At 35.1% G+C, this 17276-nt stretch overlaps 1 protein-coding gene across 2 annotated transcripts in view; it reads right to left on the bottom strand.

The window, feature by feature from the left end:
- SDCCAG8 (SHH signaling and ciliogenesis regulator SDCCAG8) overlaps positions 1-17276 on the bottom strand; it is a 111643-nt gene that overhangs the window by 74538 nt on the left and 19829 nt on the right. For both annotated transcript variants that reach the window (XM_075748815.1, XM_075748814.1), the window contains exons 9-12: positions 16562-16700; positions 13152-13304; positions 10482-10616; positions 7062-7178 (exon numbers count right to left, since the gene is read on the bottom strand). In XM_075748815.1, coding sequence (XP_075604930.1) covers positions 7062-7178; positions 10482-10616; positions 13152-13304; positions 16562-16700 — 544 coding nt within the window. The remainder of the gene's footprint in view (positions 1-7061; positions 7179-10481; positions 10617-13151; positions 13305-16561; positions 16701-17276) is intronic.

The following is a 17276-nucleotide window of genomic DNA, read 5'->3' as shown; positions in this document are numbered from 1 at the left end:
GAGGAAAGACAACTATCAGTCCATATGCAGCAGGGGTCACTTGCAGTCATTTCTATCCTAATCCTGATATCAATCAAGCAACTCTAGGTTCCGAGTGGTCTCTAAACCTCAGACCTCCCAGGCACGGCCATCTGACATAGCATATTGCACCTGAAGAACTATCCAACTTTGTAAAGAGAGTTAGGGCCATCATGAGGTTAACCCCCGCCGTGTCCCAACAATGTTTTTCTCCCCTTTGTACTCTCTATGAATTACTGCTGCTTCCTATTCAAATCTGAATGAGGATACAAAGCAGTTATAAAAACTAAATATGGTTTTAAAGGGGAAACCTCCTTTCTGGAAGTAGATTTATAATAAAACCTAGGAGAATATACAAATAAATAGGTAAGAAATACAAACTACGCAGGGCTTAAAAGAGTCCACAAAGATCCACTTTTGAAGAGGTCAATTCACAAAAAACATAAGACAACTGCAAATTCCACAAATCAGTCCAACACAGGAATGTGAAAACCTTTCATGACATGAAAGACAACTAACGTAAGCAGAAACACAAGAGAAATAACCCCACACCCATGGTTCCTTTGAAGGGTTTTTCCCTATGGCTGGCTCACAAATCAATTGACCTCTAAAGACCAGAGGGACAAGCAAAGACATAACCTAGATAAGCAACGCAGGCTGTAATTTGTTGGACAGCTATTGTTCTAGCCTGATCTGGTGGGTCTCCCTTCTCTTCCTCAAAGAGAAGTAATTTAGCGAGCACTTTGTCACTTGTATGCAAAGAAATGTAATGGCACCTGGCAATCCTGTGGCACCCCATGTGCTCCACTAAAAGGTTGAGCCTCAAGATGAGAGCCATTATCTAAGCAAAGGTCAGCAGCCACAAAACCCTCTGCTTCCAAAAAGATTGAGAATTCATTGAGACGGGATGCTGCAGTTTGCTACAAAGAACAGAGGTGCTGGCAGAACTTCCTGGGAATAGCATGGAGGGGGCTGCTCTTAAACGCACACATCTTTAAATCCTGTTAGAGCAAACTTTCTACCTGTAATTGTTAGCTAGGGTAAGAAAAAATTCATGTTGCTAAGTATATATTTATGAATACACATGCGTGATTTTTTAATTAAGCAATAGTCTTAGGTGTCTGTCCTTGTGTAAACTTTCAAAGAGCAACATGGCCCCTGGATACTGTGGATAAATACCCTGGGAAACAGACAAGAGTGAATGGCTGAAACATTTATACAAGGATTTTACCTCATTATTTCCCTGAAAATATTTGCTTTCAATTTGCCAAAATATTTGAACTGCAATACTATTTCAGGAACAAAACTTCCAAACCCATAGAGATTACTACAGTCACATTTTAACCGACAACATTGCTGTACTAGAGATTAGCTCAGCAGCCACCAGCAGAGATAAGAAAGTGATTTTCTTCCACAGTGGAACAAGATTTTTTTTTTTTTTTTTTTAATGGATTGCACTAAGGCGGGGGGGGGAGGACACACATTACAAGGATGGGGGGGAGAATGAAGTGATGCAAAATAGATGGTTTGCTTGCTGATAAAGGAATTTCAGAAAAGGAGGAATACATACAGAAAAAAAAAAAAAAGGAAGGGGGAAGATTACTCCACTATTGAAAAACAGGAGAGAAAAAAAACCCTTACTCTTTATCCTTTCAAACACGTATTTGAGATTACTGATGTGGGATTGGCTCTTTTTTTCCTGGCCAGCATTAAGGAATAACTGGAAAGAAAACCTCTGCAGTAACAAGTGACAAGTGATAGTCAGGGACTTTTACAATCTTTTTCTTCTGATTATTGGCACAATGACTATTGATAAAGCAACCATTTTTCTAGTCTAAGAAGAAAAAAAAAAACCAACAGAAAACAAGCATTTCGTTAAATATAATGCATATACACACTATACCAAGGGCTATGCAATTCTTTTCCTACTTTGAATAATGTTTAATGCACATAAAGGGTTTTCTCTTTCCATATACTAATGAGGTGACATCACACTGGATGACAGAACATGGATCAAGGTTACATGGGCCAACTACACCTATGAACATTAAAATCCCGATTACCAGCTGGGTCACTCCTCTTAGCAGGCCAGCTGCTTAGGGGAAGCAGACCAACATAGAAAATGCAGACCAGTCGGTACAGAAAATTCTACCACTGAGAATCCCAGTCCCAGGGATTTTTCTTGTGGAAACATGACAAAAAATTTAATGAAGGCTACTCATACCACTGATCCTTGAGGAATGGATGGCTGACAGAGGAAAGCAATGCCACGGCAGAGCAGCAGCAGCCATATCATAATTGAACATTTCTTTTGTTCTGTATTGCAGGGTTGTAGATCAATGTTTTTCCTCCAAAATCTTGAGATGAGCTAGTAAGTTCAATTATAAAAAAAGAATGATGTTCCTCCTGAACAGATCAGAAAACTCCTATCAAAGGAAGACATGAAGTACTATCATTTTACTCCCTCCTTATTCATACATTTTCAAATTAGTGCCTTGAATACCCCAAACTGAAAACAATACATTACAAACAGTTCAGTTACAGCAAAGGTTATCACTTTTTCTTAATGCTTTCATGTCCAAAGGCAATTTGGTTTTGCTAGGTCTAAGGCCATTATACTCAAGATCATACCAGGTAAAAAAATTTGATGCTAAGAGTTTCAAGCTGTCTATTGGGTTGTGGGATTTTCCTCCCTGCCAAATAGTATTCAAGTATGTTTACTGCTTTAACAAAATTTCTTTTCAAAAGAGAACTTCCAGAGCATCTTTTTAACTAATGAGGTTCCAGAAGTTCAGGTATAGGACTCTTAAAAGAATACACATAACTCATAATCCTAACCCATCTTCACCAACCTTATTAAAACTTGCTATTTTATGAAGTTTCAAAACATCTGGCAATATCCTGAATGTCCCAGCTTATGAAAAATCTAGTATTTTAAAGCCTGACTCATGGAAGCCTGATATCTATTAATAAAAAGCCATTTCAGTGAATCAGTGTCTTCGGAAGGTTGTATTGGTCTTGCATTGGACACTGCAAGCATTTTTAGGATATATACGCAAATTTTTGGCCTGCGTTATTTCTGCTGAAGACAGAGTCAGTAATCTCTCCACTTATAATGTCTAAATTAGGTTACTATAAATCACAGATTTATGACAAATGAGATAAACATTCCCAAAATACCTTTTGGCAAAATGCTTTTGGACTGCAATTTTGCCAGATTTTTATTTGTCTGCAAAATTGTCAGTCTATAGTGTACAGAGACATCATTTAGGTTCTGTCATACTACACAAAAATGCTTTGATGTGTAGCTCTTCCCATTTGTATAGGTTGCGCATACCAGTGACTCTCCAACTTTTTTTTTGCACTTATGAACATCCATACAGGCAACTCTTAAAAATCTGTGAGGTTTGGTATAATATTTCTGGAGCTTTTCATTCTGTCACGTACAAGGTAGGCAACAGAATTTTGTAATCCCCTGCTTCAAAATACATTTGCTCAATTTTAAAGACAGTATTAACTGAAGGGCTTTTTTACAGGTTAAGATTACTGGCTTGGATTTTTCTACACAAAGTATCTGATTCCTCAAAACATGGTAAAATAAAATTTAAAAGCTTCAGTTAGTTTCTGAAGTTGAATTTAACTATCGCTTCATTACAAGGAGACCACAACTCCCAGTGGTGCAATGCTACCAATAAGAACTCTCTACCAAGGATGATGCTCAAATTGGCTGGGACTGCATAATCAATAATACAAAACTGTTTTCACTTCTACATGGTGAAGCTTGCAAGACTGAAATAAGAACCAAATAAAAAGGATTTACAGACAAACAGAAAGCCAGTTATTAACAGTGTGCTTCATTATCTTTATAATGCAGAGCAGAAAAGAGCAAGCGATGCTTATCTGAGGAAACAATTTCATAGTGTGTCAGAAGTATGATTTCTATTAGAAATACACAAATTATGCCACGCGGTGCTTCCAAATTCACACAAAAAGTATTGTAAAAGTGAAGCCCTGCTGTGTCAAATATGCCACACAATGCTCTGTTCTGATAACAGCTATTTAGGTTAGGGCGTGACTTTTCTCTGATATAGCTGTGCTAGTACAACCCCTAGTGTGGACACAGTTTACTGCCATGAAGGCATTATACCCGTGTAACTTATAAAACGTGTCCCTAAGAAGGAGAAGTATTAAGTAAGGCGCTGTTATTTCAGCACAGCTACATCCACAATGGGAGGGCTGAGAGAGAAAAGGAGAGGGCAGTAGGTTATGCCACTTTACAACATACTGGGCCAGATGAACAGATGCAGGTTTTCTGTAGAGAAACTGTGTGGTATACCTCTTTCGTCTCCCCCTGCCCCAATCCTAATGTTGACCAGGAGCATGATGGATGATATTACAAAACACTTATTCAATTTAAGTAGTAACATTGCTAATTGCTTCTTCATTTTTATTCTAAGAAATATTCATGTTAAATATTAATAAAAGGTAGTCACATCAAGGTACCAACATTTTTTAATGAAGTGAGTAATAAAGATAGGAAAGGAGATATTAGAATAAAAGAGAATAAGACCAAAGACATATAGTCCCTTTAATTTTCCTAAATGATACAAATTCAGTTCTGAAGAACTTATAAATATCAGCGTATGATAAATACATGTCTGTATTTACTGACATATATGCATCTGAGGAGCCTAAATTGTACATATGGGGATTTCTGCCTATGCTAACACACCTGAATAACTTTTATCTCTTTTTAGAAGTCACCACATATAAACAAAAATACATCTTCAAAAGTCAAATTTATCCACAGCACAATTAAAAATACAATCATATGTCAAGAAACGGTAAAGTCACTTTCGATATAACAAAAGACAATCTGAACCATGATTCTTTGCTTTTAAAACAGAAAAATGCAACATTTAATATAGAACAGCATGAAAATATTCATACATTATTGTGTCTCTACTTTCAAAAAATAAATATATATTTATTATGAACAGATGGTGGCCAGGGAAGGTATCAACTCTCTCTCTTAGCCAGAAGGTCAGGTCATGGCTGAGAGACCAAAGAACAATTACTGTTTGCTATTCAGTGCCATATAAGATGAAACATTTCAGGTTTTTCTTTCCATACAAAGCTAGATGCAATTGAGTTGTTTTCATTTCATTTAAATGACATAATTTGCAATGACTTACTAGCATTTGTGAAATTTTTATTTTAAAAAACCAACAAAAAAAACTTTGAAAAACAAAACCCCCAAACGTATACACACTCTTTTTGGTTGCCTTTTAGCATATTAAATAATATAAGGACCTATACATAACTTTCTTGGTTACTAGACCCACAGCTATTAAACAGCTGCTAGATGCTGAGCCTGAGAATTTCAAAACAGTTTGTTTTCCATTTTTTAAGGAACCAACAATCATATTTGAACAATATAATTACTTAATTAATGAATTACTCTAATAATCTTTGCTGATAGGAACTCCCCCTCCCATTACTTCACTTTAATTATATCAAATTATAAATCACCACATTTTAGTGTATTTATTCCCACACTGAATAAAATACCAGTATGTCGATACATGAGGTTAAAATATTTTGTTGAATTTTGCAATTTGTTCAAAAGGCAATCCTGAAACAAGTTGGAGAACAGGATTTAAAATCCAAGATAATTCTTCAAATATCTTATTAAACGCATCCTGTTTTATTTGTATGCCAAGATTATGCCAACTCTCTTATCTGTGATATCTGTCAAGACACAGACGACAAGCCTGTTTTTTTGTTTTTTAAAGTGTCCTTAGGCCTAAAGGATGCAGGAGTAAAAAAAAAAAAAGCCAACCCTGAAAAGAAAATGCTTTAAGGCCCCTGTTCTTCTGTGCTGTATAATCTTCTATATATATTGAAGAGTTATTTTATCTAATAAACTTCTCTCTTCAATTTTACATATCTTGTGATTATAATTTGAATTAATATTGCTTCCAGCCTAAACTTGTACTTGATTAAGTTAATAAACTTACTGCCCTACATGAAGATTTTTGGGGAATTGGTAAATAAAAATATAATTTTAGAAATACTGCATTTTCCCCTACATATATTTTTACAAAGGGACAGATATGTTCACTTCTTTAGAAGAAAAAGAATGATTTAAAACCTGTTGGATAGGCTATTCAAATAACAAAATGCATATGAAAAAATTATCCTCATGTGCATCTTATAAATCTGTGTATTCATAAGACATCCACTCTCATGTGCAAATCACAATTTATGAAGGAATAACTGGAAGTTTGAATACCTAGAGAAAAACAGATAGAACCTCAACAAAAAAGGGCACTTCAAAAGATGCAGATTACACCTGTTCAAGCTGTTTGCCAAGTATGTCACAGGTTACTCTAATAATCTTTCTTACTGCATGGGATGTTTTCTCACAGACTACCTGTAAGGCATACACTAGTTTTTGTATTATTATAAAACACAGTTTTAGATAATAAACAATTAATGCCTAGTGGAATTTTTATATAGGTTTTTTTTTCTAGAAGGTTATTTTTTGTTTTTTTGTTTTTTATTTTTTTATTAAACTTTTCTATGAATTCCAGCATTCATTAATCATGAATCTTTTAAAAAACTGGAAGATAAATGATTTTCATTTTTGGTACAGTTAGATTACACTTAGAGTCTTTAATGTTTTGTCAGGCTACATGTATACATAATTATGTGTGGATTTATTTGTGAGAAAAAGTGTATAAACATATGTATACAGTACATACAATTCAAGTACGTTGCATGAATACATATGATAGAGTAATTCTATATGAAAGCATGGGACGAGTATTATGTAAAACTGAACATACTAGGGCTGAAAACAAGAATAAGATAACCAAAAGGTATTTATTTAACAGTAATAGCTGGCTTGTTGCCATTAATTTAGAAACCATTTAACAGTAATAAATGACCACTACTAGAAAAACGAATCATTCCAGCTTCCGAAATAACCCTACTTAAGCTTCTAATAACTGCAAAGTGATAGCAGTATTATCTCTTACCTGGTCCTTAATTTCAAGCTCCCTTATAGTTTTTGTTCTGTACTCTCTGAGCTCCTTTTCTGCCTCATCCTTCTTCATTTTGGTTTGATTCAACTGATAGCGCATTTCTCCACACACCTGTTAGATTATACAGACAATACGATCTGTAGCTTGAAGAATCCATAGTCCAGGGTTTGCAATTAGATCTTTTGGTGCCCTCTAGAGGTTATTTAAATGCAACATATTTTAATTTACAGATATTTTAAGACTACATATGGTAAATGTTTTTATATAAAAAGGTGGATCTGAATTCTCTATATAGTCATTAACTTTGAAATATGCATTGCCTTCTAGATTCAATTATATTTGGATCAAGATTTTGCTAAGTATAAATATTTATGTTGTAAATATATGTGCTACTAAATACAGTTAAACTACAGTTGCTGGTTTTACATTCTTCTCCCATTCTCTCTAAAATCCCAAGAAAGTCTACATCAACACTTTCAAAACCTAGAAGTAAAGGATCTATCACACTCCTATATAATGGTGCAGTTTCTTATCTTGCCAATTTTCCACTGTTAAAAAAGAAAATGTTTAGATGTTAATGCAATAATTGTCAAAGTTACATCAGAGCATTATAGACTTAGTATAAACTGAAGATAAATTCTTTAAAAACAATGCCTAATTCAAATATATGCATGGGCCAGACAAAAGGGATCAAAGCAGCATTTAAAGAAATCTAGTACCACTTCCAGAAAGGTAACAGCTATTCTCTGCTGGTGGGATGTTTGTTATGTCGCCCCCTCATTCCTTTCTACCTGAAGGCAGCTCAGCTTCAGAGGGTCTGGGGAGGTGTTAAGGGAAAGAAAGAGAAAGGAAAAAAACCCAACCACACCAGTCCCTCCCATGTAACTTTCACTACTGCTGTGCAGGGATGTTATTCTCCCATTTCCCAATCAAAGACTTTTAAAGGATTCTATTTGATCTTATCTGTTGGGAATGGAGACGGATGGTGGACAAGCTGTCCCCTTTTTGTCCTTACCCTGTGCAATCACCTCCAATTTGTGCCTGTTCATTTCACCTTATTAACCAAACACAAATACATGCACATTCCCTAATGAGAATGCAAATGTGCTCACTTGCAGCTACTCAGAGAACTTTCCAACTCACTCTGCTTCCCTGCCTCACTTACATCCTTTCACCAGACTTGCTTCCTAAATGTACACACTTTAAACTTGCTCAACTTGGTGCTACAATCCTCTGTGCTTCTCAATAATCTCCTCTCACATGTTCTACAACCCAACTTAATTTCTATTTTTCAGTCACATATTCTTCTCATTTTCACTATTTTTTAAAATTATTATTATAAAAAAATTAGGGTAAAAGTAAATACACATACTGCAATCAAATCACCTTAGGAAAAACCAAAACCAACTGTCATAGCTTTAAGAAGCAGCATCACTTACAAATTCAAAGGACAGCTTGTGAATCTAGCTCTGTTGAACATAACCGAAGGTAGCAAATGCTCTGAAGAATGGCAAAGTTCTAAAGCTTTTTTTTTTAATACCGAAATATCATATGCAACTACAAAATCCTAAGATGCAACTACATAGATTGCCAAACCTGTCTTTCTATGTCCTCCTTCCTTTATATGAAGGATGTAACAAAGTCCGATGTCACTTCCTTCAAGCAAAATAAATAAAAAATAAAAAATACAGCCATCCTTCCCTTCAGCTCCCACACACATCGTAAAAAGTGAATAATGCAGAAGAATCAGCAGATGGTGCTGTCCTTATAATGAGTATAAGTCTCCTCATAGTTCAGAGTGAAAGAAAAAGATTCGCACTCCAAACTTTTTTCCCTGACTTCTGGTATATGCAGAAAAAAATATTTCAGATAAAACTCAAAGGGAAAAATGTTGCTATTTGCTGCTCTTAATAACGGCAAACCAAGTTTGGAAACAAAGAGTCAGATTCCCAAGCAGACATAGATGTCACTTACACAGCAAATGAAAAAGGTCAGGGTGATGGCACATGGTTCTGACAGCAAAATGGTCAGGACCTTCCTCCAGGATGTTTGAGACTTCTCAGTTCAGAACAGTGACACCAATGCAGTTTTCCAATCTCTCAGGACAGTGCAGCAAAAACACAGCATAGACTACTGCAAGGTGGCCACCTATTCAACTTTGTATTAGTTAACAATAACTGAAGCAGGGACTGGAACCACAGTGTTACTCTCCTGCAAGATCACTTCAAATCAGTAGGCTATAAAATTGTTCTTTCCAGACCAATGGATATTTCTACCTACTACCTCCTTCCCCCCTCCCGGCCCTTGTAAGTGGTGCTAGTCATCTGTGAACCCAGTCTGAAAAACCAAAAGCATGTTTCAGAAATGATAAATCAAACCATTTTGACATCCTTAAAATGCTCCTCCATTTGTCTTTCAGCTGAAATTGAATTAAATTTTCTAATAAGTTTGGATGATTTTTTGCTGTAAATTTTCTGCAATACTTTCACCTATTTCTACCAGCAAGGGTAGAAGAGGTCTAGGAACTGATAAAAACCTCTGCAGAAGTCTCTAGAGGCCTAAAGAATGCCTTGCTCCCAAAAGCCTTGCAATTAACAACTGGGGAGGTAGAACTGGCCCCAGGATTATTGGTAATATTGGCATTTTGACATTGGCATATTGACATTTCAAGAGGCTGTAAAAAATTTGAATTCTCAGATTGTCTATTCCATAGACACTTAGCATCCCTTCACCTTCATGAGGTTGAAGTTATTTCTGTAACGAGTGATGAAACTAAGCTAAACATTATAACAATGTGTCATCCCTAGCATAAATTTTGGATGGCAATTGTTTTTTCTTTCTCATGTTATGACCCAAATTATGGCTCTAATATTGAGAAGCATGCAAAATAAAGCACCCAGAAGTGATACATGTACATAGATAGATTTTAAGCTGCAATTCTTAACTGGAAGAAAGATCTCCTTGTAAAAGGCATACCATCAATATTAATGAATAAAACAGTACACCACATACAAATTCTACAGGAAAGTACTTGAAAAACAGTGATTTGCTACAGCTCCCTTTATCTCAGCACTGCATATCCCAGAGGTAGCAATTACAGGACAGGGTTGAATACTGCGTTGCCTCATTCACACCAAATGCAATTTTTAATGAAACACTGGATTGCAGTTTTAAATAGTGATTTGCATAGTCTGCAAGTTAGAAAGGCCAGCCTTTGCCTCACAAGGTGACTTGGCAGACTGAAAAAGTTACCTTTCTACTTGTAAAACCATGCCTCTGGGATATTCAGACGAAGTTTACATTTAGCACATCTTCTTTACTAATACAGAGCAAAACATAGAAAGAAAAAAATTCTCATCTTTCAGGTCACAATAAGGAAAACCTAACTCAATACTCATTTATAAATATGCCTACCTTATTCATCTCCATTTCATGAGATGAAAGCTGGTGCTGTGATTCTTCTAACTGGTTAACTAGAGAGTTCTTTTCCCTTGTAATTCTCTCTACCTGAGCCTCCAACATTGCCACATTCTCAGACATAGCCGTCACCTGCAAAAAGCTCAAGAACACTGTAATGACACAATTTGACCAACCACAGATCTAAATCTTGTGAGACTTTCTCCTGAAAAGCAATTGTATATAGCCAAAATAGATAGCATTAAAAATATAATTAAACATGAAAGATATAGTATGAAAATACAAATTAAAACTATACAATTAAATTATTTTAACAACAGGTTCATTATTTTGAATTAATTTACCATATAGTAGTTTATTTGAAACTTTTCATCAACCTGACTAGTCTCCAGGACTTGTTAGTATGGACAAAGTGTCAGAAGCAGCTGGTTGCATTAGTCTTGCAGCTGTAACTGCAAGTACAGCAAGTACTATTTAACAGCTTCTTATCCATCCTTATGTAGATTGATTTAAGCCAAATCATGTTCCCCCCAGCTAAAGAAAACTGTCATTGCAACCACAGATCTTAAATTAGTTTCCAAGTTCAGAAAACATTTCAGCACTATAGATCAAAGCACAATGTTGTATAAAAACCATATAGAAATAGTACGTTCAAAATTCTAATGTAATTCAGATCAAATTTTGCTGAATGGTAAAAAAATGTAACAATAAAACAGACAGTGACCCTTCAGCTACTTAGCCCCGAAGCTTACTAATATAAGTGAAAATAATGGTGTCTGACAGTTCTAGGCTATCTTACAGGAATTCAAAGCCAAATCTAGAGGATTATATATTCATAACTATTTTCCACTCATTATACATCCACCTGACTTATGTATCATGCCAATTCTCCCCTTCAAACAAATCACTTCATAAAGTAAGAGATAAAATATTCATATGGAGGTTGACTTGATGTACAGTATACCATTTCTATCATCTCATAATCCCGAAACATAAAAGTAGTTAATCATACGTAGGTGTAAATCATACATATAGATCACAGTTTTCTACAAAGTCATCCCATATGATTAATTATGAAGCACGACATTATCATAGCATCACTATACGTTGTTTAATGTGTATGTAGGATTTACTAAAAGGACTTCGACTACTTAAAGTGGGAATCAGTACCAGTAAAATCTATTTCAGTGGGTGATGAAATACAAAGTAATGTGGTGTCATGCAGTGAATTATTCTACCAAAAAAAGTTATGAAATGCTTGTCTAATAGGCTGTATTTTGGAGCGCACACTCTGCTTTAAAGCAGGTCTGTAACTAAACAGCTAAATGCATAAAAGGGATAATTTCCAATAGATAGCAAGGACTCAAACAAGGAATTGCTTAATAATGTCTCATTATCTCCAATGTAAGGTTAACTTTTTTATTTCAGTTTGCCCTGGCAACAGATTTCTGATGATCATTTACAACAGTTCACTTTCTTAAATATCACTTAGCCCCTATCACTGTATTTAATTCCTGGCTTAATATCTGGAACTGGAGTCAAAAGCTCTGACTTCCTGTAGCAGCTTCAGAACATTATTGTGCCATCTCGTAATACCAGAAATACAACCATATGACCATGATTCCCTGCCTATGTTTATAGCTTTCCAGCCATTTCACAAGCAACACTACCAAAGAACCTCTTCTTTTTTAAACACTTCGTTTATCCTGTTCAGTCTGTGCTCTCCAGATTTTATAAACTGTATGGCTTCTTTCTAAAAGGAGCCCAAAAATATGGAAAAATGCCTACAATCAGAAGAGAAATTCACTATATTGTTTCCAAACCACCAGCAGAAAATGGTTGAAGAGGCTGCACAAACAAGCATGAAAACCACTAATTCATGGAGCATTTCTCTCTCTACTCTTCTTCCCATTTCTTTCTCCAATCACCTTAGAAGTGCCTCCTCAGTCATATCTCACAGGCTTACTGCTGTTAGCATGAGGTTTCCTCTGTAGATTGCATCGGGCAGAAACCCCTGATGTTTTATACTCAGATTACACTAGCATCTAGAAGTCTAAAACAGGTTATCAAGACTCTGTTGTAATGGTCACAGTATAAATGATGACACAGATTCTGTCTCAAAGGGTTTATAAACATCAGTAAAAGTGAGAAAAGAGATTTTGACACATTTCTGCAGGTGGGCAAATTAAGCATATGATAAGATCACTCTAAAAAATACCATATTAGAATGCAAATACAATACTGTAACATCAAAATATATATACGTAAGCTCAAAGTAGCAAAGAATCTTAAATTTGACATGCGCTAACTTCTGAATGCTTGACTGGGCAACCTAAATAATAATCTTTATAAGAAGCTATGTACAAACCTTGCATCACATATTACTTAACCCTTTCCTACTTTGACAAAGTGCGTTAGAAAATATCACGCAAACTAAAACAAATGCATAACATTAACAACTTAGTATGTATCTAGTGACATAGCATAAAACCCAGTTATTCAGACTCAAATGATTACTTATCTACTACTGCTTTACAGCAGTGGTAGAAGTGATTTACTGAGCTCTTAAATCCAAAACTGAAACAAAATGAAAAACAAGCAAACAGAAATTTTAAAGAGGATGATATGCTTGTTGTAATACACAAATAGAAAAAAACTGCCTCATACCATTGCTGTCAAGTCCTCCCTTTCCTTCTTCATTTCTTCCCGCAGTGCTTCTTTTTCATCAGTCCTCTTATTTAGCTGGGCAGCTAAGTCCCTTTCAAGACGATTCTTCTGCCGTTCCATCTCACTTTTCAGCTGCTCACACTGGACTAGAGCCTAGAAAAAAACCCTATTTTAAGTGGAAGAAATCTGAAATTTTAAACAGACATGGTATTTATCTAACGCCTTCAGGAAAAACAATTTGGTATTAGAAAGGACTTTTTTTTTTTTTTTTAACATAGCTATTACGATGTTTATACATACCCTACTATGTTAACATCCAGACTAGGACTAACAAATTGAAAACAGATGTACATGTTTGTATGTATACACATGCCCTACTGTAATTTATAAATCTATTAGATTTTAAAAGTCACGGCAAAGATGGAAACATTTTTCAGAGTATATTTTCCAAATAGGTAGCTGTTCTTCTAAAACTAAGATGATTATTTGCCTTGAATTTAAAATTCATTAATATACATCACTAGAACCAGGATCCAATATTTGACTCCTTGTAAACACTGTGGTTACTGCCTAACTGCATAGCTGAAGGAAAAATAAACAAATAATGTATGCTCTACTTCTTGTTTTTCCCCCCCCGAAGTGAATTACTGAGCGCTGAAGGCTAAGAAGAAACCTGGAAGTCATAAGTAAAGATACAAAGAAACAATTTTTTTTTAATTATAGTTTTTTTAGTTTCAGGTTTGTCAAATAAAGAAGATTAATTCTACCAAAAACTCATAAATGTCCTGCTTAATTTGAAGTGCTAAAACACAGGTTAGAGATGTCTTTTCTATCAAAATAGAAGAAACATATGTTCATATGCAAGACATACAGTACACTCTATCTTCTAAAAAAGCTGTGGGGGGGCGGACGGGCAGGAAAACCAAAACAAAAAACCTATCAATTTATGTATCCCTGCCAAAGGGATAGTTGAGTGTTATGTCAATTTAAATCAGAAATACGCTACTCCATAAAGTAAATCAAAGTATTCAAAGCACCCTAGAGGCAGCTTGCTAGCTCACAAGTAAACTAGATTCCATTTCATCATTTCACTGATATTCAGCACATCCTATTTCAAGGAAGCTAATGTAACCTCCTTTTAGGAGTCCTACCTTATTACCTTGTATTTTCAAATTAGTTTTTTTAAAGTGCTTATTTTTCTTTGAGTAAAAGACAATCCCCTATAAGCAACTTCCTTGGTGTTGGGCTGTTCATGAGGGGAAACAAATGAAACCATAATTTTTAGAGAATGCTCTAACAGTCTCTATTAGTTTATGTCAATTCTGCAGAACCCTCCTCAGGGTCTCTTTCCTATCACAAGTTGGTGAGAGAATCCATCTGTTGTTGCCTTAAATCCTTTTCTGTAGGAATTTATCATCAGCCAACAATTGTCTGCATAAGACTGGCGTAGTTTGGTAGACATGTAAACCAATGCAACTCTAAAAGAAATAAGTTGCAAGAAGAAATGTGTATTTTGCTATGTGGTCAAAACAGTGGAGCTAACAAGCACTTCAAACAGTTATTCTTCTGTGACATTTATGTTGAAAATACACTCCTGGATTTGCTTCAACTATGGAAGTTTAACCTTAGAAGATCTCCTCCTTGCTCCATGTAATAAGCACGAGGCCACAAACTAGAGAGACAACCGAAAGACAAGAAAAAACCTGGTGGTTTTAAATGATAAGCACCTGAGGTTAGACTTTCTGTAAACAGAGTCATGAAACTGTAATTATAACACGTTGGACTTCCAAATGCTAACTCCTCACTTTCCTTATGTGGTCTGTTCTGTTGGATTCCATGATAATCACAAAGGAAAACAGTACTTCACCTTAAGAATAGAATAGGACTGGGAAAATAAAAGATGGTTTGTACTTACCAAAAGAAATAACAGTGCATGTAAAAACGTTAAATTAATGTAGCATAAGTAAAAGATTTCTCCCTGTTCCTTCATATTACAACAGTTTTTGAGCATGGAAAAAACACACTACTACGCCGTCTTGTATACAGATAGCACTTTACATTTCCTTGCTGCAGTGAAGAGGGTGGCCAGTAGAGACCCTACGGAGCTGCTTTCTTTGAGGCAGAAATAGTATAGGTACAAAGACCCATTTTATAAAAGCTTCTATTAATTTGTCTTATTAAGTTTTATTCTTAGGCCACATTTCTAACATGAGCTGCATTGAATAAGAATTTATAGAGATTTTCTTTTAAAATATTATTTTTTAATAATAAAATATTAAAATAAAGATTATATAACGAAAAAGAGGAAGATCAGATCACTTTATCACATAGAGGAGGAAAAGTATTTTGTGCAGTTTTAAATAGCAGTAAGTGAATAACATTTCTATCAGACAACTGTAGAACTCACCCCCAAAAAAGTAAACAAGTAAGCAATTAAAGTTAACCCCTCAGGGACAGGACGTGACAGGTAAAGAGTGAGCTCAGAAGGATTCTTTCTCTCTCTGTTCAGTAAAAAACAAAGGAGCTGTAATACTCTGAAGATAAATTTAACAAGTACATAGGATTTCCAACTGTCCTTATTTTTTCCTCCCACTGTTTATAATTAAAGACCCTACACACACACTCTTACAGCACTGGATGGCATTGGATGAATAATAACCAATTTGATCAATAGAACAATTATATCAATCTTGCCCACTATTAAAACCACAAATATTTAATTAAAAAAAATCCCAAACCAAAAAACTAACACCCTCTCTCAATTCCATAGTAATTCACTAATAATACAGTAGATGTCACCAAATATCAAGGAAATAATTTCGGTCAAAATCAGTTGATTGTATATAGTAACTAGGGCTAACACAAGCATTAGATCAAAACTGGGTTTATCATTATTATTTACAAAGCACCAAAAGCAGCTTCCTGTAGGTAGCATCAGACAGGACTGCTCGTCTTCAGAGAGTTCAGTTAGCTTATCAGTTCTTGCACTGCACTCATCCGAGGCAAAAAGAATCGTTTATAAGCATTTGAAGTATTCTTTCCAGAGCAGCTCAGAAATGTGATATGAGAATTATCCTCCTACACATCGTGAATGCCTTTGAAAATTCTACCATTCAATTTCTATCACCTAACTGTGAAATGACATCAGAATTTAAATGATGGCCTAAGAATGCAACACACCCTACGGCCTTGATGAGAATTTAAGAACTCAAAAATAGAGTTCATGCTACTGCTCAGAAAAAAAATAAAACACAGTGCAATCCTTTTAAATCTACTACATCATATCAACACATACATCCTATCAACACATAATAAAGGTTTTAAGCATGTATGCTGTCATTAGCATGAAAACTAATTAACATTTGCAGTAGATTTGAATAGTGAAAGGCTCTTGTGTCTTATGAGTTTACCTTTGTTTTTTCTAAATTAGCCTCTTCCGCCATTTGCACAGCTTGTTTAACTTGCTCACAAGCATTAGATTCTCTTTGTTGCATCTCTTTCATGTTTCGCCTCAGTGACACAAGTGCATCCATCAACTCATCTCTTTCTCTGCATATAAAGAAAAAACAGATATTTCTTCTATATCTTTTCTCAATAGAAAAAAAAACAACCAACAAACCAAACACAACAGGTATATCAAATACAAAATGTTGAAAGATAAAAGACATAAGGGTGCTAAGTGAAGCATGACTAAAAGTAGCATGGGTTAAAAGTTAAAGACTGCATACTGCTAGCTTGGCAGACATTACAAATATCATTTATTTGCTGGCCAGTCCTTCACTTCAGAAGGATGGACCATTAGTGAAACTGCCAGTAATGACAGCAGAGCTCAAGTCATAAATATATTACTGAAGTTGAGCAACATACTGTTGGCATTAGAAAATGGGGATCCATGATTAAAAAAAAAAAAAAAAGCAGTTTCTGAAAAAAAACCAAAACATATAAAAGCAATATGAAATTACACTGTCAATAAATGTAAAATAGGGAGAAAAAAATAAAAGGAAGGGTTACATTCAACAAATAATTCAGATCGCTAAGTATATCAAATGAAAATCAATTGCCCTTTGCTGCAAACTGGAACTAAACTAAACAATAAGACTTCTGGATTCTACATCCTCTCTGAAC

Source organism: Balearica regulorum, chromosome 3 (genome assembly GCF_011004875.1).
Source record: "Balearica regulorum gibbericeps isolate bBalReg1 chromosome 3, bBalReg1.pri, whole genome shotgun sequence".
In the NCBI taxonomy this organism is placed as follows: Eukaryota; Metazoa; Chordata; class Aves; order Gruiformes; family Gruidae; genus Balearica; species Balearica regulorum.
This window is presented reverse-complemented; position numbering and strand designations above follow the sequence as displayed.